Source organism: Epinephelus lanceolatus, chromosome 21, assembly GCF_041903045.1.
Source record: "Epinephelus lanceolatus isolate andai-2023 chromosome 21, ASM4190304v1, whole genome shotgun sequence".
NCBI lineage: Eukaryota > Metazoa > Chordata > Actinopteri > Perciformes > Serranidae > Epinephelus > Epinephelus lanceolatus.
This window is the reverse complement of record NC_135754.1, coordinates 39541675-39564293: the sequence shown is the minus strand read 5'-3', so window position 1 is coordinate 39564293 and position 22619 is coordinate 39541675. Positions and strand designations below refer to the sequence as shown.

General features: G+C 40.8%; 2 protein-coding genes across 3 annotated transcripts in view; one reads left to right on the top strand and one right to left on the bottom strand.

Annotated features, from left to right (window-relative positions):
- Positions 1-83: 83 nt before the first annotated feature.
- On the bottom strand, positions 84-7773 carry stx4 (syntaxin 4). The gene is made up of 11 exons (XM_033611451.2): positions 7569-7773; positions 7095-7196; positions 6146-6245; positions 5874-5948; positions 5717-5787; positions 5475-5583; positions 3931-4004; positions 3375-3512; positions 3189-3299; positions 2975-3057; positions 84-270 (listed from the first exon to the last, which is right to left on the bottom strand). Exons 1-10 carry the CDS (start codon positions 7596-7598, stop codon positions 2977-2979), a joined length of 891 nt encoding a protein of 296 aa, XP_033467342.1. The 5' UTR covers positions 7599-7773; the 3' UTR covers positions 84-270; positions 2975-2976.
- A 5564-nt stretch (positions 7774-13337) lies between these two features.
- Positions 13338-22619, top strand: part of LOC117247370 (rho GTPase-activating protein 44-like) — a 120157-nt gene continuing 110875 nt past the window's right edge. The window contains exon 1 of one of the 2 annotated variants that reach the window (XM_078163186.1): positions 13338-13657. In XM_078163186.1, coding sequence (XP_078019312.1) covers positions 13605-13657 — 53 coding nt within the window. In that variant the 5' untranslated portion in view covers positions 13338-13604. The remainder of the gene's footprint in view (positions 13658-22619) is intronic. The other variant, XM_078163182.1, reaches the window with a different exon arrangement.

Genomic DNA, 22619 nt, shown 5'->3' with positions numbered 1-22619 from the left:
CTGAAACTCACAAAACACTTTTCAATTGTCTGTAACAGCTTCTGTGTGACTTTAACACTTTATCATACAAGACACAAACAGAAAACAGAACATGGCAGAATTTTATTTAAAAACAAATCTATATTAAAATAAATGTGATGCAAAATTCAACAGCTGTAATATTACACAGTAGTAAAGTCGCCGTCCCGTCCGTCAACCTTCTTCTTCTGCTGCCAAAGGAGACTCAAGTATGGAAGCCCATTTATGCCAGAAAAGAAAATTAGCCTCATGCTGAAAAAAAAAAAAAAAAAAATCCTGTAAATCATTATAATGAGAAATAGTCTCAAAATAAGTCTTAAAATAATGACTTTGTATCTCAAAATAATAAACTATTTAAATTTACATCTTACTAATCTGGAAATGACTAAATATGACCTTGATCCTCAACATGACGAGAAACGTTCTCAAAAATAATTTCTGAGTATACTGAGTCAGTATTTTGATAATGTTCCCGTTATTTTACAGTGCTGAGTCATTATTTCTAGAATACTAAGTCATTATACGGAGATACTAACTCATTCATTTGATATTTAGTCATTATGTTTGAGATATTAACTCGTTAATTAAAGATACTAAGTCATTATTTTGTGATACTAACGTGTTAACTTTGAGATCTTAAACATTTGATATTAAATCATTATTAAATTTCAAAAACTAAGTCATTGTTTTCAGAGTTTCTCATCGGAATAATTTACTGTATCAGGATTTGTTCATCACAACGCTAAGTTTGCACCTCATTGTTTGTGTACTGACGTAAAAATGTAAATGGGCTTCCATACGAGAGCAAAGACCAGACGACCTTCAACATAAACATGTTTGGTTTATTTTTCTTCACAGATTTGTCACATTGTGGAGCAAAGCAGCCACAGTTTGTTTCCTAACATGTGTTTCCTGGTTAGTTTACACTTCCCCACAGAACTGAAGTAAAATCACTAAAGTAGTAACATGGAGAACAAAAGGAGACTTTGGCCCAATGTGACAGACGAGTGAAGAAAGTCTTGTCAGAGTATATGCATCACACTCAGATGAAACACGGCTGTGTGAACTCAAACATAGAAACAAATACAAACTCACTCCCTTCTTCACAATGTTAGTGCACAACATCACATTCTCACGTGGACGTCATGCTGAAGGCACATTGTGGGGAAATAAAAACATGGTGGTTGCAGAACTGTTCTCGTAGCAGCAGCAGCTTACACAATGTCTGAATCATAAATACAAACTGATAATAGGAGAAATAAAAGTGGGCCTCGGGCCTTTTGCTGCAGTGTCGACACACCGTCAAATTAAAACACAAAGCAGGGGGCTGTTCTTCCACCAAAAAAACAATATCTGTATTTACACTTGTTACACGTCGGCAGTTTGACACAACTTTCAAGTTTTAAAAATCATCTCAATCATCATCGTTATGTACAATTATATTAGTCTATTTGCCTACTCTATTCAAACTGTTGTTTGTGCCTCGAATTCATCCAGAAACAACAAGGTCACGAGAATCAACGCACAGTTTCCTGAGTACAGTACGATCAGCTCCAGTCGGGGGTTCAATACTGCATTGTGCTTTGCTCAAGACCACTTATTTCCTCTTTGCTTTTTTTACGTAGGAGGGGAAAGGAGCGCTGACGTAACAGTTCACTAAATATCCTGGTGTGTGTGTCGCAGACCAGAATGTAACGGGGAGTTTCCACAAACCAGCAGCACGACCTCGTGAGTGGATGTGGAAACGCAGACGAGAGTGTTGCCGTGTGTGAGTTAAAAGCACATTTCTTCTTTAAAAAAACAAAAAACAAAACATAGGCCCGTGATGAGGACAGAAGGTTAGATATGGAAGACAAAGATAAAGACAAAGATCCTGTACGTCAATATAATGAGACACTTCCTCAAAGCAATGTTCTCATATCTCAAAATAATGGAAAATGTTCTCAAATTAATGACTCAGTCTGGCAAGAATAATAAATAATTATTAAAAAAACAAAAATAAACTTTATCAAACTAACAAGAAACTTTATCAAAATATTGTTTTCATATTTTAAAATAAGCCTGTCAAAATATTGAGAATGCGTCTCATTATTTTGCAACAAGTTTGTATTTTGAGAACGTTGCAAAGTGTTTGCAAAACTTTCAATAAATATCTAAAAAATAATGACTTACTATTCCAAAATAATAATAATAATAATGAGAAATGTTCTCAAATTACTGACTGATCTCAAAACGACTTACAGTAGTATGTCAAAATAAAAATAAACTTTATCAACTTAATGAGAAACTTTCTCTAAATATTGATTTCATGTCTCAAAATAGTCAAAATATTGTTTAAGTTTTCATTATTTTTGTTATAATAAGTTTGTAACTTTAAATCAGTGTCTCCAGACCACGACTTCGTATCTCAAAATAATAAACTGTCAACAAATGAGTCCGTTTCTCACACGGATGAGAATTTTGTCAAAATACTGACTATTTCAAAATGATGAATTTTATTGAAATAATGATTTCGCAGAATAAAAAGAAACTTTCAAAGTCTTAATTTCATAAATCAAAACAGGCTGAAGTCAAAATATTGAGAAAGTTTCTCATGTTTGAGACGCGAAGTATTTTCATAATGCTGAAAATTATTTTGCAAAATTTACAGTCAGTGTCTCAAATAATGAGAAACTGTCGACACAGTGACTGAACTCTAAAAAGAAGTCATTATTTTGAGACACTTGGTCATTATTTTACAAAAGTCTGTCCTTATAACGACCTGCAGGATTCTGGCGTAAATGATCTTCCACAGTTTCAGAAACACAAAGATGAAATGTGGGAAGAAGAAAAAAAAAAAGCAGAGGGATGATAACTGATAAATTCACCCGAACGTCCTGTGGGCTGAAATTATTTACATAAAAGGTGATTTTTCATTTTTAAATGTGCTTCTGCTAAACCAGCCACCGACTCACACTGTTAGGTGCCGAAGGTGGTGACCAATGAGATGACTAGGATGAGGATGAGGATGGCCAAACAGATCGCTATCCAGATCTTTTTCTGCATTGGAAGAGACAAATTACAGATTAATTAATATACAAGCAACACTCATCAGGTGCAACCGCAAAGATTTTCTGTTTTCCAGTGAATCAAAGTGTGCGGTTCATGGTGTGTGTGACTCCACGTCGTACCTTTCGTGCTTTCTGCTGATACGTGACAGCTTTCTCTGTGTTCTCTTTTGCCTTCTCCACGTAGTTTGACGACTGTTTGATGTTGTTTTCAATGCGGTTCACCATCTCCCCCTGCACGAGGCACAAACATCACAGTCACACACTCTTCATTCCCCCAAATAGAAACCTTCATCAGCGTTACTTTACCTGAGCCTCCACCTCCATGGCGAGGTACTGGAACATTTCGTGCAGGTCTCTGATGCTCTTCTCCAGTTTCAGGATCTCGTCGTGTCGGGACTCGATCTCATTCAGAGCCTGTTTTGTAGCTTGAGCATCGATCAGGATCTGAACACACAGCGCACAGTCATTGCTAGAAACAACAGGAAGTCGTGAGGTTTCAAAGTCTCAGCTGTGACCAGTGGTGGAAAAAGATCCTTTCCTGAAGTTAAAGCACCAGGTCAAGATAAAAACACTTCAAGTGTGACGTCAGAGGGCCGCAGGACTCTTTACTATGAGCTACTAACACTACACACAGCACTACGAGCTGCACAGGGTTTCTGTCTTTGCTTACCACAGCTGTTGTCCAGTCTGAGTGACTAGAGAGACGACAACGGAGCACATCTGTCATCACTTCATACACAACACTCAAAGTCACTACGACCAGCTGCTGTTTGTTTGACTGTACGTGTGTTACTGCAGTTACTGTGTTGTGGTGTCCAGCATCACACTGCTGACACTTTGCCTTCATCTTGTGTGCACTCACATTTTGGGTGAAAACATCCGTCTGCCCGCTCTCCAGCATCGTGTCCAGCTCTTGGTCTGTCACGTTGGTCCCCGCTGAAAGTGAGAGGTGCGTTAGACGAGTGTTTGAGAGGTGCTGAAGATAAAAACACAAACACTTCCTCCTGTCAGTCTTTGTTCTGTGAACTCAACAAGATACAAGGACTGCAAAGCAGCAACTGATTAAAGGAGCAGTACGTGACGTTCAGAGCAGAGCTGTGGGGTGTGACAGTCTGCACATGGGTCTCAACATGGAAGTGGCTGAGTTGGTGGCTAGCAGCTAACAGTGCTAACTCAATAAACGATGCTAATAATGGCAACAGTGCTGACAGATCTAGCAGTGTTAACGAGTGGGGAACTGTGTTTCTTCTACGACACATCACTGTCATATCAGTGCAGGCTGCCAGTGGGACACACACATGCACTCACATGCACGCGTGGCCAAGCTCAGACTGGCTGAGAGCAGTAAGCCAGACCGGCTCGCCACAACAAACCACTGAGAGGCTCAGAATTTGGTCAAAATATCTTAAAGGACAAGATGGCGTCAGTCACAGTTCATTTCTTTGAACCATCAAATGTTTGGGATGTTTAAATGAGTGATGATGTGAACAAAATGGCCGCCAATTACTTTTCTGTCAAGCGACTATTCTACTCATCAACTGATCACTGCAGCTCGACAACAAACCATCTCTCTATCTTTATTTCCATTTATTTATTATCCTTTATACTTAATATTTATCATCACTGTTACGATGTGTTCATGTGTACAAGGAATCATTTACATTGAGGTACTGACACAAACTTAGATTTATGCATGCACCGAACATTTCAGTGAACATAACGTGGGCGGAAAAAAATACAAAATCAAATCAAATCTTAATCCTCAGTGTTTTATTTGAACCATCCATGTTAGCATTCTTTAAGCAGCATATACATGTTGGTTTATAAAAACCTTCTTCAGGGCAGAAACCAATAAGTTCACAAGATTTTATTCCATCTGAAAAGATTTTGATTGTTAGACGTCGTTGTTGTTGTTAACTACAGTTGACAAGATGAACATGAAGGAAGTGAAACCTGTGATCAGAACAGTCTCTCTTGTGACTCAGACTGCTCTCACTTCTACTGTGAATTTAATAGTGAACATTAATAAACCCCTGGGTGGTTTCTAACACACTATAATGTAGCTGTACGCAGACACAAGTGTTTACTGATGTATCTGTCAACAACTGTAGCTCTTCCTGTTGACACCAATCAGGTGCTGTAATAATATAAACTATATCTTCAAAGAAGAAGAAGTTGTTATGTCATCACAGTGTGTCATGATCCATTAATCAGATCACTCCATAGAGCTTCTAACAGCTACGTGAGGAGGTGAAAGTGTGAGCAGCAGAGAGCAACAGAAAGCAAAAGGAGATGACACATGCTAAACGTCATGAGACAAACTGAGAAGCAGGAAGTGATGGGTGGAGTTGACCACAGATCACAAAGCTAACACCACAAATCACAGCCATGCCTTTGTGGACTCACTGATTTTGAGTTGCCTCTGTATCCTCTCCACGTTACGGTCTCTGTACTGGGCCTGGATGGTGTTACAGTGACCCATCAGCTCCACAAACTCCTTCGACAAAACACCGTGCTGGAGACAAAGACACGCGTTGATCACTTTAATAACGCAATAAAAGCACGTCATGCAGCTGCTCACATGTGAAGTTATGTTCTTAAAGGTACTCAGAGTTCAGACTAGATGTTAGCGGGGCAGTTGGGTAAACCTGGGTCCGTTGCATCCGAATGTTGATGGGTATATATTTGCCATCATCCTCTCCCTTCTTCGGTTCAATACCTGCAGAAACACAATTGATGCGTGTGAGCCGAGCACACAAAATACGACATGAACACCTTGCTGACTTTTGATCCTTCAGCACTCACTCTTCAGTTTTCTCTGGATCTGACTCGCCAACGTTTTTATCTCCTCTCGAAGAGTCTGCAGCTCTTTCTTCATACCTGCCCAGACATTACAACATCATCATCATCAACACTGAGTGGTGACGTCTTACCAAGATGAACTACAAAGGTTTCTTATTGTTCAATGTACAAGACTTGAAATGTTCAAATCTTGTAAATCATTGTTGTCAGGCACCTCATAAATATGATCAGTCCTCAAATCTGGATCGACCGTCGGCCTAAATGAACAAACTTACTCTCCTCCGGCAGCGCCACACCCAGCACGGTCTTCTGTTTGTTCTCCAGGTTAGACACCATGCTCTTGAGGCTCTGCAGCCCCTCGTGGATCTCTTGCGCCTGAGATTTGGACAAAAGAGTTTTGAAGTTTAGAGGCAACAACATATTAACAGTTGCATTTTTTTGTTGATTATTCAATTAGATATGAAAAAAAAAAAATATTTTTTTAATCATTTGATTCATCTATGCAGCAAAAATGGCAAACGTTCTCTGATCAAGGATTTGAAACAAACATTTTTTTTTATTGACTGTTTTCAGGTCGTTGGTGGGAGCGAACAAACAGTCTCAAGGCGCCACACTGGGCTCTGTTGACTTGCAACAGGCATTCTCATATAACTGTCACATTTTCTAAACTCAACGATTCAATAATCAATAACTTAAATGACTTGTTAGTTTCAGGCCTAGGTACCGTGTCTTGTGTCAGAGCACATAGCTTTAAACTTTACCGCTGTGTATTTCCCTCACCAGTTAAACTGCAGATTATTTTCAGCTCATTTAAAATTAATTTGGTCTGTAAAATGTTAAAATGTCCATAAAACCTGAGGTTCAGAACACGAGCACATGTTCACATTAGAACATTATAAACCAGTGAATGTATGGTATGTTTGCTGTGACATGATGCCAATAACACTGGTGCTTGTTCCTGACAGCCTCACACAAGGACACTGGGATCAGCCCAGACTGACATGTTGTCAAAACAAAGGTTAGAGTGCAGACAGAGCCTCAGCACCACACATTCAACTTCAGCTAAACATGCACATAAACATGGAGCGCTGCAGTCAACACAGTCTCTTCCTGAACAACAAGTGTGTCATGTAGACAGAACTGTAATGTGGAGGTTAAACTTTGTTATCTCAGGTGATCTGTCACCTGTACACTGATTAATCTCACAGTTTAATTAACTTTCACCTTTTTAAAGAAAGCTTCATTCTCCTTCTCCTCTTTGGCTGAAGAGGTTCCAGGTTTGATCATGAGAGCGCTGCCCTCGTCCTCATCTGAAGCCTCTGCATTCTGCGAACCACAGAAAAATACATAAATAAATAAATGTGAGGAGAATAAAGATATTTCCACAGTACTATAGCTCCTCAGCCCTGCAGAGCCCCGCAGAGCCCCGCAGAGCCCCGCAGCCGTGCCCTGCCCCGGCCTGCCACCTCCTAAGGAGACGGGGCTGTAACGGAAGTTGAGACGAACAGGTCGCTAAAGTTTCATTCATGACACTTAAACGGTTAAACTTTATGTTTTAATCTCTTGTATTTGTGTCCTTTGTTAGTTAAAGCTGTCACTGTTGAACACTGACGTTAGCCGCCGTTTATCGACCAACTACAGCAAAGTGTTAGCAGGCTAATGCTAATGCTAACGCTAGCCGTTTACTTTGAAACTCACGTTTCCTAATTCTTTAGTTCGGTCCCGCATTGTTTGTGATCGCGAGGCGGCCGGTCAGGTGTCAGACACGATGCGACTCTGCGCCCAGGTGTGCTGAATTGTTCCCGAGCACAGAAACACCTGTAAACAAAGTGTAAACTTTGATCCGCTGTCATTCAACAAGTCAACTACCAACACTTCTTCTTCTTCTTCTTCTTCTTCTTCTTCTTCTGGTGCAGCTCTGAACACTGAAGCTCGACTCACTGGCGACCCCTGTGACCGCAGCGTGTAACTGCACAGGACAGATGTGTCATTTACAGTTTATCATCATATTATTATTGACTTGGAGATTTTTTATTTAATTCAACTATTTTATATGTCTTTGCTTGTTTGTTTAAATTTGATATAATTGAACAGATTAAATTCAAGTCACGTTTATTTCTCACAAACACACTAACACACAACATGCCTGTGGATATGCTCATTTATCCAGGTCATAGTTATCTCAGGACAATTGAATCAAACACAACTGGACTTAGTTTTGTCTTAGAAGACGTTTCACCTCTTATCCAAGAGGCTTCATCAGTTCCTGCTTGTCTGACTAGGCTGAAACTAGTCTGACAAACTGGTGTGGAAACAACCCAGGTATTTAACCTCTGGGGAGGTCTTCACAAGGCCAATGGGCCAAACCCAGTAACACACTCAGACAAAGACTGGTACACCCAAAAGACCGTACACCACACACTCAGAAGAGCAACCTAGTGTACGCTGTCCAGTGCAGTGAGGAATGCCCAGACTTGTACATTGGTGAAACAAAACAACCACTAAACAAACACATGGCCCAACATAGAAGGGCTAACTCATCAGGGCAAGACTCAGCTGTCTATCTACACCTCAAGGAGAAAGTATACTCCTTCGAAGACAGCAATGTGCACATTTTGGACAGGCAAGACCGATGGTTTGAAAGAGGTGTAAAAGAAGCCATCTATGTGAAATTGGAAAAGCCATCTCTCAATAGAGGAGGAGGTCTGCGACACCACCTATCCCCCACCTATAATGCTGTCCTTTCATCCTTGCCCAGGAGGCTTAACAACTTAACCTCTAAAAACAACGGTCGTTCACAAATGGCCTCATGTGACTCTAACAACTCCAACGACCACCGGTGCAGCAGGAGTTTCAACGACTGTCATTGACACACCATTGGAGCACTAACAAACCAGTGACATCTTCATCACGGCAGTTGAGAGGGCCGAACGAGAGGACGTTCCTGTAGTAGTTCCTGCCCCCCAAATAGTACCAGGAACTTCTTCAGTGGAAACGGGCCTATTGGCCTTGTGAAGACCTCCCCAGAGGTTAAATACCTGGGTGTTTCCACACCAGTTTGTCAGACTAGTTCCAGCCTAGTCAGACAAGCATGAACTGATGAAGCCTCTTGGATAAGAGGTGAAACGTCTTCTAAGACAAAACTAAGTCCAGTTGCGTTCGATTCAGTTGCCTTGAGAGAGCACACACAATATGAGTGAAATCCTTTAGTGCCTGACTCCATGAAGCAACCAGGCCTAAAAATGATAATAATGTCATTTAAACATTTACTATAGAATACAATAGAGTGCATAAAATATTTTCCAAAGAAGTAAATCAATATTGCAGTAGCTACATTTCAGAGAAATTAAACTGTAAACATAAATTAGTATGAGCAGTAGTGGGTGTCAGAGGAACATATGATGTCTGACAGGTAAATAAGAGTTATACATTATATGCAGCGAGTTATAGATGATGAGAGTCACAGGTTCAGGACCCGACTGGTTTAATAACAGCTCCCTCGTCTTCTGAACCATGAGTTCAGTTCCAGCTGTGTCAGTTGTGAAATTGTTGTATAATTATGTTTTGTGTGTTTTTCAAATATGTTCTCAGCATGAACATTTTAATAAGCACCAAGTCTGAAAACATTATAATCTGCATTTTAAAAATCCTGCAATATATAACTTGAAAAAATAAAATGCTAAATAAATTGTACTTTATAATAATATACTTTATATAAGATAAAATTAATAAGAGGAACATATTCTTATTTAAATATTATTACTTAGGCCTAATTATTATATTATTATTATTAAATATTATTCTTTCTTTAAATTAATATTTAATTTAAATTTTATTTTTTAGGCCACTCTTGTGGCCATTGTTTTTAATGTGATATTTAATTTGTTTTAATTTTTAATTTTTTTAACACTAATAATAATGTTAACAACTACTAATTGCCCACTCTTTAATCACAACATAAAACAATACCTTGACAACTTGCTCATAAATAAATTAGTCAGATTGAAATGTGTGTTTCGGGCTGATCTAGTGAATTAAACACTTTCACAGTGAGTGTTTTATTCGTGGGTTTACCTTTGTTTTCACCTGATAAACCTGCAGCTGAGAGTTCCAGTGTGGTGCAGCCATAGACTGGTTGCAACATGAGGGTCCACACAGTGTTGACGTCACTGCTGCTCCTGCAGATCAGACATTACTGAGAGCTCTACTTTACTCCAACAGACACAAGATGGCGCTGTTTGCCTGCACAAACTATGTCGCTGCACCAAACATCACATCCGGTGAAGCTGCAGTTTAAACTTAACATCAGGTGTACTTTTAAATCTTTGCCACCGAGCCTGAACAATTAAATTTCACCTGAATAATAAAACCTTTGTTGGTAATTAACAATGTGTTCATGAATATTCAAGTGTGCTGACATTTCCCTCTTGTGGGCTATGAACAGGCCTGCTGGAGCCTGTTGGAGCCTGATACCTCTGACATGTCACGTGCAGGCCTTCAGATGATAATACAATACATAAATAAATACAATAAATAGTCCAGATGTGACTTTGCGATGTTTATCACAGCATTGTTTAGAAGCTAAATGAATGAAAGGCTAAATATTTTTATACCGTAACTGACTAACTGATTATATCAAGAGAACCAGTATCAATTTAAAACAATGTAGCTTCAAAACATAATATTTAGTTTTATGGTTTCAAAGGATTTATAAATTGCCACCAGTAAAAAGATTTTTTATGCTTGATGTGCAGAGTTTACAGGATTATTAACCCTTTAAGTCCTCGTCCTTGACCCCTGACTGATGACCTTAAACTGTACTCAATCTGACAAATAAAAAGATCGATTACTTTAATCATCATTGTTTGTATTTAATTACTGGCAAACGGAAACTGAAGACAATTAGTATCTTTGGCTGGCGTGTTCAACCTTTTCCACTTACAGCCTATATTTTTGTTTTTCTGATTGTTTGAAAGGATTTTATTTTCTATTCATTTATTCATTTTGTATTCAGTTAATCATCTTGTTATTCACAGTGAGGGCTCTGACCTTAAGTTGGAAACCATTGTCTCAGGAATTTAAGGGTGTTAAAATGAAATTAAATTGCATCTGCTCCGTTAATCACACGTTCTGTGTTCTACTGAACTCCTTTTAGAACATTTATGTTATTATTGTTTATATTTTAATGTTTCATGATGGCAAACTGATTCATTTTAAGAGACAGAAAAGGAGTATTTCTGATATTATATATTACAGTAATTATACTGACAAACAAACAAAGAAAAAGTTGTATTGGAAGGATCCCTGCTGTATTTGGTTACGAAGGAGGAAAAAGTGTTGTGTTGTGTCCCCAGAAATAATATAAAATGTATGTTTTATCCTCCTTCATTAATTAATAACTACTTTAACTAATCTTTGGGTGGAATGACATTTAACCAATTAAGATCGTTAATGTGAAAAATACTGACCAAGCATAAAGCTTTGAAAGGACAAACAATGCAGCGTATTTCTGCAGATATTTCTGTTTAATCCAAATTACATCTATAAATCCATGTAATTAATGGCATTACGTAGTGAACTACAGGTCACTGTGCAGCACTATGAATCAGTTGTAGTCAACAAAGTTAGAGGAAGTTAAAGGTCCAGTGTGTAGGATATATATACTGGCAGAAATCGAATGTAATATAACATAAAAATGATGTTTTCTTTAGTGTTTAATCACCAGGAAAAAAAGAATCGTAGTTCTTTCGTCTTTGGAACGAGTCTTTTATATCTACACAGGGAGCTGGTCCTCGTCCATGGAGATCACCATGTTGCACCTCCGTGTTTCTACAGTAGCCCAAAACGGACAAACCAAACCTTGGCTCCAGATCAGTGGCCTAGTTGTAGAGCATCTGCCCTGAGACTGGGAGGTCATGGGTTTGATCCCCGGCCGGGTCATACCAAAGACTATAAAAATGGGACCCACTGCTACATCACCACATGATTCCTGAGCGCGGCACTGCTGCTGGTCACTGCTCCCTCAGGGGATGGGTCAAAGGCAGAGAACAAATTTCACACACTCAGGTGTGTGACAATCAGTGGGACTTTATCTTTAACTTAACTTTAACTTTAAGATATGGCCATTTGCATTTTTACATTTTCGTTTTTGGCCCCTGTGGTTATCAGCCTCTCCACGATGAGAGCATCACAAAAACGTTTTTGTGAAACTGCTTTATTCAATCAATCAATCAATCAATCAATCAATCAATCAATTGCATTGTTGGGACATTTTTGCATTGTTGGGACGTTTCTGCATTGTGAGAACATCTCTGCTCTGTGATGACATCTCTACAGCCTCTGGACATTTTTGCATTGTTGGGACATTTCCGCACTGTGAGGACATCTCAATTTCAATTTTATTTATAAAGCCCAATATCACAAATCACAGTTTGCCTTACGGGGCTTTACAGCATACGACATCCCTCTGTCCTTAGGACCCTCATTCAGTGTTTTTACCGGTTTAAATCACTGAGTTTATTAGTTTTGGTGAGGAGGAGACCTCTGCAGATAATTCAGCTCCCAGTTAAAACCTCCTGGACAATCAACACTGAAGGAAGTCTAACCAGGAAAAAAAATTCAGCTGGTTGCAATCTGCAGTCCTCACCACCAGATGGCACTAAATCCTGATAAATCTTACACACTGTTCCTTTAAGACAGTGATTAAAACTAAAGTGAATTTAAAAGTTGAATGTTGTGATTTTATTTTAAAAACGTAATAGTCTAGCCTACAAGGTCTAGAGTGTAAGAATTAGTGGCATGTGTGAAGTTGTAGAAGTGAAACATGTCCCATGTGTCCAGGGTGAAGGAAAGTAGGCAGCAGGTGTTACAGTAAATATATGGATATAACATTTTAATTTTTCATTGCTGTTAGCCTCAAGTGCTTTTTACATTTTCCAGTTTCTGACTTCTGCTGCAGGAGAACTACAAGGGCGGAGGCCAAAACGCGAATTTCACTATGTAGAGCCAGTGTTTTGTTTGTCCGTTCTGGGCTACTGTATGTAGAAACAACATGGCGGATTTTGAGGAAGAGTTCCCGCCTCATATACAGGGGCTCACTGCAGGGCGATGAAAACACACCTCCTCTCACTATCAGGTGATTATAAACTACTGAAAACACAGTTATAGATATTATATCACATCTCTGAATCCTTCACACTGGATCTGACGTGTGTTTGGACCTTAAGTATATGTTACAGCTCCTGGTGTCGTCTTTCATCCACATATACCCTGCTCTCCTTTATTAATTTATTCATATTGTTCTCCTCTCTCCCTTACAGTCACTATGTGTTGTGATTAATGTGACATTAACGTTACAACTGTACATTAAAAACTTGTTATGTAGCTCTGCGGAGAGGAGGCTTAATTAAACTACATTTCCCATAGTGCACCGGCGGGGAGCGTCGTGTCGCCAGCGAGCTGTCAGTGTTGGGGAGAGAGGAGGAGGAGGAGGAGGAGGAGGAATCGGTCCAGCATCTGTGGAGCAGCGGAGCGGAGCGGAGGACGAGAGACACACATCAGCTGAAATGAGGAGATTTTAGCTCAAAGCTTCGCCCACACTGGATGTTTAAAACTGGATGTTTAGAGACTGACCCTCCTCGTCTGCCGTAGATCAGCGCGGAGCTCTGACTTGATTCCATCAATGAGATATGTGGAGAGGCTCTACCGCCCGCTGGTAACGCAGAAAAACACAAGATGAAGAAGCAGTTCAACCGGATGAGACAGCTCGCCAACCAAACAGTGGGCAGGTAAGAAACACGTTCATGTGTGTGACATCATGATGTGTGGCCGTGTCTGAGTCATGACAGCTGAAGCAGCAGTGTGTCGTCTGTGCTCCTGCTTCTCTCTCTCTCTCTCTCTCTCTCTCTCTCTCGATGGGCTGCTGCGGCTCAGCTGGGTTGATCTGCACAAAGCATTAACTGTCAGTGGAGGTCACAGTTGCAGTGTGGAGCGTTGTGTGATTGATTGAGCCCAGCAGGGGAGGAGCGTAGATGAGGAGGGAGCCGACATGGTACCCACGGAGCAAGGCTGCTGCTGCTGCTGCTGCTGCACAGGGTGGCCACTGGGCACCCTGTGCAGCAGGGAGTCAGGGCACACATCACCCATGATCACTGACATGTCCTCACAGTGACGTGTGTCTCTTTCACTCTGATAATCAGGGAGGTGTGACATCTGTGACAGACACACATGTTGGATCTAAACTGAATGGCTAGAAGGGGTGAAACATGGAAACATGGCATCCCATTCATTCCCAGGCAAAGCAGTGGGAGTTTACGTGTATCTATGATACGTGTTATATAGACAGGAAGTTGCTTGAGAATATTGTTTGAGGTGGAATTTGAGGAAAGGCCATGACAGTTGTCTACGTTTGAAAATCAAAGCATGGAGAAGTTTTTCTAACTGGTGTTTCTGCTGTGTCTTTAAGGGAGTAGCTCTGCCTGCTAGGCAAATGTGCTTGTTTGCTTTCTTTGCTGAGATTTCGAGGAGACGTTTGATACGTGTCTGTATGCTGAATATATATATATATATATATATATATATATATATATATATATATATATAGAGCTAGAGCCAAGTGCAGACACTGCAGTGCAGCCAACAGCCACTAGAGGCTGGCTCCAAAACAGAGTCAGTCTCCACAGACTCCTGTGTTAACATGCAGAAATAAACATGTTTACAGCCTCGGTCAGAAAACAGTTTTGGTCTCTGTAGCTAATTTCGATGTTCATGACAACTGAACAGGAGGTGAATTTTTATATGACTCTCCTGTTTACATTTGACCAAGACCCAAAGTTACCCATAGTTAAGGGTGAGGCTGCTTGAGTGACACGCTGTCTGTAAAGCATCATCACAGTCTGTGAGTCAGGTCCACCCCTCACTGCTCCCCAGCTCCAGCCTCTTGTCCACATATGGTCACTTCTGGCTCCAAAAAACCAATATGGCGACGGTGGAAATGCTGAACTTGAGGCTTCAAAACAGGGGTCCACAAACCAGTGAGTGATGTCATCATGGCTTTGTCTGTTATTTATACAGTCCATGGCCAGGACACAGATAACCTAGCTTAGCTTAACTTCACATGAGCACTGGAGCTGAATGGTTAGAGGGGATAAATATACAAACATGGCATTCCATTGACTCTGAGGCACCTTTTGACAGGGTCAGGCCAGCTGTTTACGATGCTAAGCTAAGCTTATTTTCACCTGGCTCCTGCAATTAGAATTCAGTAGGGAGGGGGCGTCGGTGGCTTGGTGGGTGGAGCGGGGGCCCCATGTGCAGGGCTGTTGCCGCGGGGGCCCAGGTTCGGCTCCGGCCTGTGGCCGTTTCCTGCATGTCACTCCCTCTCTCTCTCCCCCTCTCACACTTGTCTGTCCTGTCGATTAAAGGCTAAAATGCCCAAAAAAAATCAGAAAAAAAGAAAAAAGAATTCAGTAGGGATGCACAATATTGGATTTTTTGTGGCTACCCGATATGCCAACATAACAGCTCATTTGGCCCGATAACCGATACCAATGTGGATATATCTATTTTTTTTTCCTCCACATAATTTTAGTCATCACGTAGTCTTTTCTGTCGTGGCATTAACATCATATTATGCATACATACTCTTATTGTGTCGACCCACCAGCAGATGGAGACATCAAATACTTTTCAATGTATGTGATATTCATTCATTGTGCAAAATAAGAAAAAGCATGTTAATCGATTCTGATGACGTACCTAATTTATTGGCATGTTGGCTGATTCCAGTGGTTCATTTTGAAGCCAACGTCAGCTGATACTGATAACGTGCCAGTATTATTGTGCAACTCCTTTCATCTAACTCTTGGCAAGAAAAATGCATTTTCTAAAATGTGTAACTGTTCTTGAAGATGATAGTATTAAGACTTTGTTACTGATTTCATGTGGCTGTTATGTTTTATTTTGAGTCTATCATCACACACAAGTTTGTGACCTAGTTTTTGTTTTTGGCTTAGTCTGAGACAATAGTTGGCAAAAATGTCAAATGACCTCAGTTTGTTTGTATTTAGCTTGAGCTGATTTGTTTAGTGCACTTGCAGAGAAAATCTATTGAATGTTTGTCACTTGTTGACAGTTAGGAACATCTGGATCTTTTGTTTGCATATGTATGATACGTTTTTCAATTTATTTTGAGTGATCTGGTTCAGTGGAAGCATGTAAATTTTGATTAAAAGAGGCCCAAGGATTGAGCCCTGGGGAATGCCTATAAATGATAAGAGTTCCTAGTCACTCAAGTTAATTGATGGTCATTCATTTGTGTCCTTAATGCAGATGTATCTTATCATCTTTTTCTGACTTCCTGCATGAATGACAACCAAATCATCTGTTGCTGTGGCCCTTCATTGCTCTTAAATTGATGTTTGACTCAATGAATACAAATGTGAGAATACAGAAAGTTCTCATAGTTTTATGGAGGTTTTTTGTACCAAATATATATGGCAGCAAGTCACTCTTTGAGAAGGGCCCCCTCTTGTACATGGGACCTTCATCTGCGAGCTGCACCTGATGATGGTGCAAAGAATTGTAATGACCTGAGAAAGTATAGTAAACTGCTCTGAGACTAAATGACTTTTGCTGTTTGCTGTCAAGCTCCCGAGAAGTTTTTTTTCTTTTAAATCCTGGAAGTCCGAGTTCTTTTTAGTGCCTCACATACTGTACTGTTCAAACATGGTGACATGTCACGGTTGCTGAATGTAGAAGTGATTAATCCTGGTAAATCCTGACTGCACGAATCTGCATCAGATAGTATGCACATGTAAGAATGCTTTAGATTAATGTGCTTAGGTTTATGTGATTTATTTGTTATCAGCGTGTCTGTTTCCCCCGTGAGGCTCGATGTTACGGATATATCTGGAGTTTGTTAATCTCACTCGGGACCTGAGGCTCAGTAAATGGTAGTCAGAAAGTACATGACCCATTTTGGCTCTCGTAGTTTCATGGTACGCAAAGAACAACTTGATCCTTGTATCCTGAAACTGCACAAGTGAATGGCAGTTTTCTGTCAGGACGTCAGCACTGTCTTTGCGCCTACAGGCCAAGTTGGTGCAGGGAGATATCACAGCTCCAGCTGAAGAGGTGTAGCTGCAGCTGACTTCTCAATAGGTGTTGTTACGTCTTTGTCTCTCCTTCTGTTTGTCAACCCCACCCTTAGCTTGTAACTGAAAGCCATGTCATGTGTCAACACTGCACCTTTGGCAGTTTGGATCAAGTAATTGTTGCATAACCTTAAAGCAGATTGCTGCAGCTCGATCTACAAAGAGGAGCCGTCAAATCAGAAAACAGGTTGATCTGCAGCCTGTCACTGCCTGAGTATCTTGCTCCAGGTTTATTATAAAGCATAAATCGCTGCAGTCATGTAAGTGCACTATAACCTGTTTGTTTTGCTTGGCTGACGGCGGTAACCGACGATGCTGGCACACCGAACGGATTTTGTGTCAAGCTATCTTGTACCTCGCTCGCCCACACTCAGACTGCAGGCAGAGGAGCTGATACAGATCAATGAAAAAGGTATTACTGCAGCTAATGCCCAGCAGAGTGGACTTGGCAGAGGCATCAGAAATCCCCTGGAGGACATTTACCCCAAAAATTACTGGAATTGTGCCTTAGTGGAGCTCTGAGTGACAAAACAAAAGCTGTTATGCACTTTAACAGATAAAACCAACCAATTATTTGTAAGTATAAAAACATTAAAGTGTGTGTGTGTGTGCGTGTGTGTGTGTGTGTGTGCGCGCAAGGCCAGGTGGTTGTTTATTTCCCCTCACGCGCCTGAGAGCCGGAGCACCAGAGCCCAGTGAGGCGGAACATCCCGGTAATGAGTTCTAACCTGTATCATAAGAAGCAGAACAGCAGGGGCAATTAGTCATATTTAGAGGGTAGAGGCTCCAACATGACGCCTCACCGCCGGCCACACAGGTAATTGGTGATATTCCCTCCATGACCTTGGCAGCTTGCATCACCTGGTTTGTGTGAAGGTTGCAGGTTCCTTCTGGCTCACAGATTTAGGAATAATAAACTACACAAAACAAATGATTTAGACAGTTTGCTGTGTTGCCAGATGTAAGTATGAATAATTATAAGCCATTATTTAACCTTTATTTATTCAAATTATAAATTCTCTTTTGAGTGATGACCTGGCCAAGACGGCAGCCAAGTTACGTCAGGTACACGTCGATTACATACATACATTAAGGTACAAAACAACACATCATGATAATAAGTAATAGCCCTTTGTGTGATCAATGAATCTTAATAAAGTCTGCACCAGCAAGGACCACGCTACAACAATATGTTGTTTAAATGTTTCATTGTAATTCAAGAGGTGTTGAGGACTGGTGAATGGATCAAAGTGAGAATGACGTCTTCTTTTAGGTTGATCTGGGAGGATGTACTGGAGATCGAGCAGAGGGAGACTCAGTGTGTGGGGGTTCAGTCTCAGGCTGATTACAGGCTCCCCAGATGGTCCCTAGAATGAGACGTGGGAGAGGTTTGCACCATACTGAATAAGAAGAGATGAGGGGAGAAGAGAAGAGGGGAGAAGGAATGTTGGTAGGGATGAGGTAGGGAGGATGATGGATGAAGGGAAGGGAAAGAGAGGGTGGATCTGGGTCGAGAAAATCTGAGACAACCAGAGCAGGTTAACAAATTAACTTCACATCATTTCAGTTTTTGCTGTTATAGTAAAATAACTGGCCATGAGGAACAAACATAAACTGCATCCAAACAATATAGTATCGACACTACCAAAGAGTGCAGATCATATCAAGTTAGGATGCATAAACACACATGAGTTTCCAAAAGAATAAAAAATAAATTAAAAACAATTGTTAGAAGCAAAAGCATGAAGTAGTCTGGCACATGACTCCCCTGCACAATCCCAACATGATATCATTTATTAATGAGTGAGTGTTTGAGGTGCTGAAGGCTGATTTGTGACTGCTGGCATTCACTTTGTGTGTGTGTGTGTGTGTGTGTGTGTGTGTGTGTGTGTGTGTGTGAGATCATGTCAGAATATGGTCCTGGAGGCAATATTGCATTTCCGAGGATAGCGGAGGCATGACCCGCCCTACTCTGCCTTACTCTGCCTCTGATTGGCTTACCCTGACATTCTTACCCTAAACAGTCTCTTGTTGCCTCAAGCTAACCAACCCAACAACAGAGGCAACAAGTACGAGACAGTCAGAGGGAGCTAAGCTTAGCGTGGCTCATGCCTTCACTAGATCAGGAAATGTGTCCTGGAGACACCTGTTGTAGTGAGTACTTTGTCAGGTGTCTGTCTGTCTGTCTGTGGACAGACTTGTATTCAGTGTGATAGCATCACAACAGTACAAGATGACACGTTGCAAGTGTTTAGTTGAGATCAAAATGAAGGCTGACTCCAAAGATGTGTGTTGTTGGAGTGAGGGCCCTGTAAGTAGGACAGGGACCATTGAGCGCCCACTCTATGCCCCTGTCCCCACCTTCTTGTACCTTCTTGTACCTTCTTGTACATTCAGACAAAGCTGTGCTGCTGTTTTTCCCTAAGCTAAACATCTTCTGGCTTCAGTTTCATATTGAACATGCAAACATGAAAGCGGCGTAAATTTTTTCCTCTAACAAAATTTTGAAAAGCACATTTCCTCTGTCGGAGCCATAGTATAGTTTTGACTGATTTTATTTTAGCCTTATCTCAACACAAGGTAAATCTAAATAGACACACATGCAGTGGTGAAAGTGAAGACAGGGTGGAGCGTTCTTGTGTACGTGTATATTGATAAGCTCCAGATAATGGGATTCAGGTGTGTGGAACGGGAAGCAAACAGTTTCTCACTGTGTTATGTTAGCGTGCCGTAGTATTAGCGTGTAAACCTGAATTTGCTGAATGGAATAACGATTACATATGGGCAGTGATGTTGCCCCTCTGTGTCAGGGTGAACATGTGTATATTGTATTGAGAATAAATGGAGTGCCAAATAGAAAGAGATAACGCACACTGGACATTGGTTCATTGTTAGCCCTGAACACGTGTGCAGAAGAAGCTCACCTGTTCCTGTTCGCCTCTCAGTGGCTTGTTTAGACATTTTGTTCTGTTAGAAGTCACCACATCCTCAGAGCACCATACTCTGAAAACCATGCCCACCCACCAAAAGGGGAAACAAACGGAGCAACAATATGCAATCACGGGCTGAAACCCTAACAACGTGCCTGTAGCTAGCTGAGGACCTGATCTCAGTGTCCCTTCTGTTTATCCTGCAGACGTGGGAGAAAAGAGAAATACTTTGATATTAACAACTCTCGTATTTGTTCCAGTCACCAGGTGATATCATCATTTAACATACAGGAGATCAAAACCAAGCCTTGCATAGATTACTTAGAAAGTTTGTTTGGTGTGGCTAACTTCAGGTTTTGTTTTAGCTTGACCTTTAACCTTCAGTATGTGCTAACATACTAGGACACATAGCGTGTCCTGAACCAAAGCACAGACTTGAATTTCAGCACTTGACAACGTGGCTCAGAGCAACAGGTACAACCACGACAGAAGAGTGCTCAAACAAACCACACGATTCTTTCACTCCAAACCACTTCACTGTTCACTGATATTTCTGATTTATTGAAGCTATATTTTCAGGCTGATTTTATGCACTTGGTATTCCAAGGTGCATAATCAGTAAATAGTTATTTTCAGAAGTGAATCTAATCCAGTTGTAGTGCTTCTCTCCATCGAGTGTATTTAAACATCACCCACATGCTCATTTATTCCCCTCTCGTTTTCACTCTGGTCCAGAGATTTGATTTAGATCACAACAAAGGGAATTAGATTTAAAGTTTGGGAATATTTATCTGTTTTCTCTGCCTTTCTTTAGCATGAGAGCGACATTTGGAGCTCATAAAAAGCCCGTCTGTCTTCATAGTTTTACTCAGTGCAGGAAAACACACACATGAGCATCCTGAAACTAATGAAGCATCTCCCTTCAGGACGACAGTGCTGCATTGCTCCAGTTAAGGATATAGGTCAAGAGAGGTTCAGACACAGTTAAATTCATCTCTAAAACAGTCAGCCTGCACCATTAATCCTGCGTAATGCTGCGTAAACTGTGCGACTGAATGAAAATGTGTAACTCTCTGTGAGCACAGCGAGGTTATGGCAGGAATGGGACAGGCTTAATCCTCTTTTGGCGCAGTCACTTCCACTGCAGAGTATTTTTAACTCATCTCCTCGTTCACACGTTTTTATGTGTCGCTGATAAACGAAAGAAGCCTGTTGTTTGACTTCACGGTTTGTGGATGCAGAAGTCTCTGTAATAAAAACGTGTTTCCAGCTGGAAATCAGAAAATGTTTGTCCAGGTTCGGCAAAGGAAGCTGATGAATGTCAACGCCAGATAAAACTGAAAGCAGAAAGAAATCTATTAACGAGATGTTGGAAAATGGGTTTCTAATCTCCATCAACAGGCTGGGAAATTGTTTCTTATTGTGGCTGTGGAGCGTTGAGGCTGCAGGCGACAAAACCCAGAACGTATTGTTTGTTTTTGCTCCAATTGAGTCCTAAAACCATTATCAGCTGTCATTCTGTTAGCTCTGCTGATTGAGGAGAGCAGACTAGATGCATGTTTTTCCATGGCAGAAAACAGGCATGCTCTTAACGGCTTCATTATTTTTGGTTATTCATTTCATGCACTATTGTTCCCCTGTCATATTCTGAGCTGCAGGAACAAATGGTGACTCTCTGATTGATGGATGGATCTGTGACCAATGATTCTTGCAGGTTTTCTTGCTGTTGACGCTGGGCTTGGTTGTTGCTCTGTTGGTCTCCCCTTCAGTGAAACCCGAGGAATAACTGGTGTAAGCAGCCATGGTTGTTAGGCTTTATTCGATGTTGTGACAGCAGGAGGGAGAGGGACAGGATGTGTTGCCCTGCAGTGCCCACAGACCTCTGCTTCTGTCTGTCACTGTTTAATCTGTCGCTGCTGCTCAGAGCAGAAAGATGAACAGTTGGATTCATGGAGGAACAAAGTGCAGATATTTTCACCCCGTTTACATGTTGGCCGCTGTCAGGTTTTTTGACACTGATCAGAGAGTGTGTCTGAATCCAAATGTGTCTGAGTGCTCACAGACTTCAGTCCATCAGTCCACCATCAGTCTCTCGGGGCCTCGGCCAACACTTCAGGGGTTCTGATCAGGGCTGCCATGGTCATTGAAAACCTGGAAAAGTCTTGAATGTCACAATCACATTTTCCAGGCTTGTAAAAGTTGCGGAATAAGTGAAAATCCTTGAAAGGTTTGGAAAAGTCATGGAATTTGTTGTGTAATTTGAGAGTTGATGTGTGTGTGTGTGTGTGTGTGTGTGTGTGTGTGTGTGTGTGTGTGACATTCTGTGATCTTAGTCTGTTTAGTTTATCTTGTTTTAGATTTTGAACTTATTTTACTGACTTTTCAATGCACTGTCTGTCACTGATGAGAAACTAATAAATAAATCTTGTAATGAACCTGTTACAATAATCTTTGGTGGATAACCCTCCACGTAATGCAATATAACAGCTAAGTTATTTTCTGTAGCTGTCATTGTGATGTAGCTCTAATATGCGTTGATGTGTGACAACATTTTGTTAACCATCACATATGATTCTTCATTTGTCCTTGTGTTCTGACTCCCCCTTCATAAAGCTGAAATTGTGTTTGACTAAAGTTTGAGTGGTGTGTTTGAAGAATGCTGGGCA

Coding starts and splice junctions, on each gene's coding strand:
- stx4 (XM_033611451.2), bottom strand. CDS start 7,598: ATGCGGGACCGAACTAAAGAATTAGGAAAC. Junction 7,197..7,568: donor GAACTAAAGAATTAGGAAAC/GTGAGTTTCAAA, acceptor TGTGGTTCGCAG/AATGCAGAGGCTTCAGATGA. Junction 4,005..5,474: donor ACAGAGGCAACTCAAAATCA/GTGAGTCCACAA, acceptor TCTCACTTTCAG/CGGGGACCAACGTGACAGAC.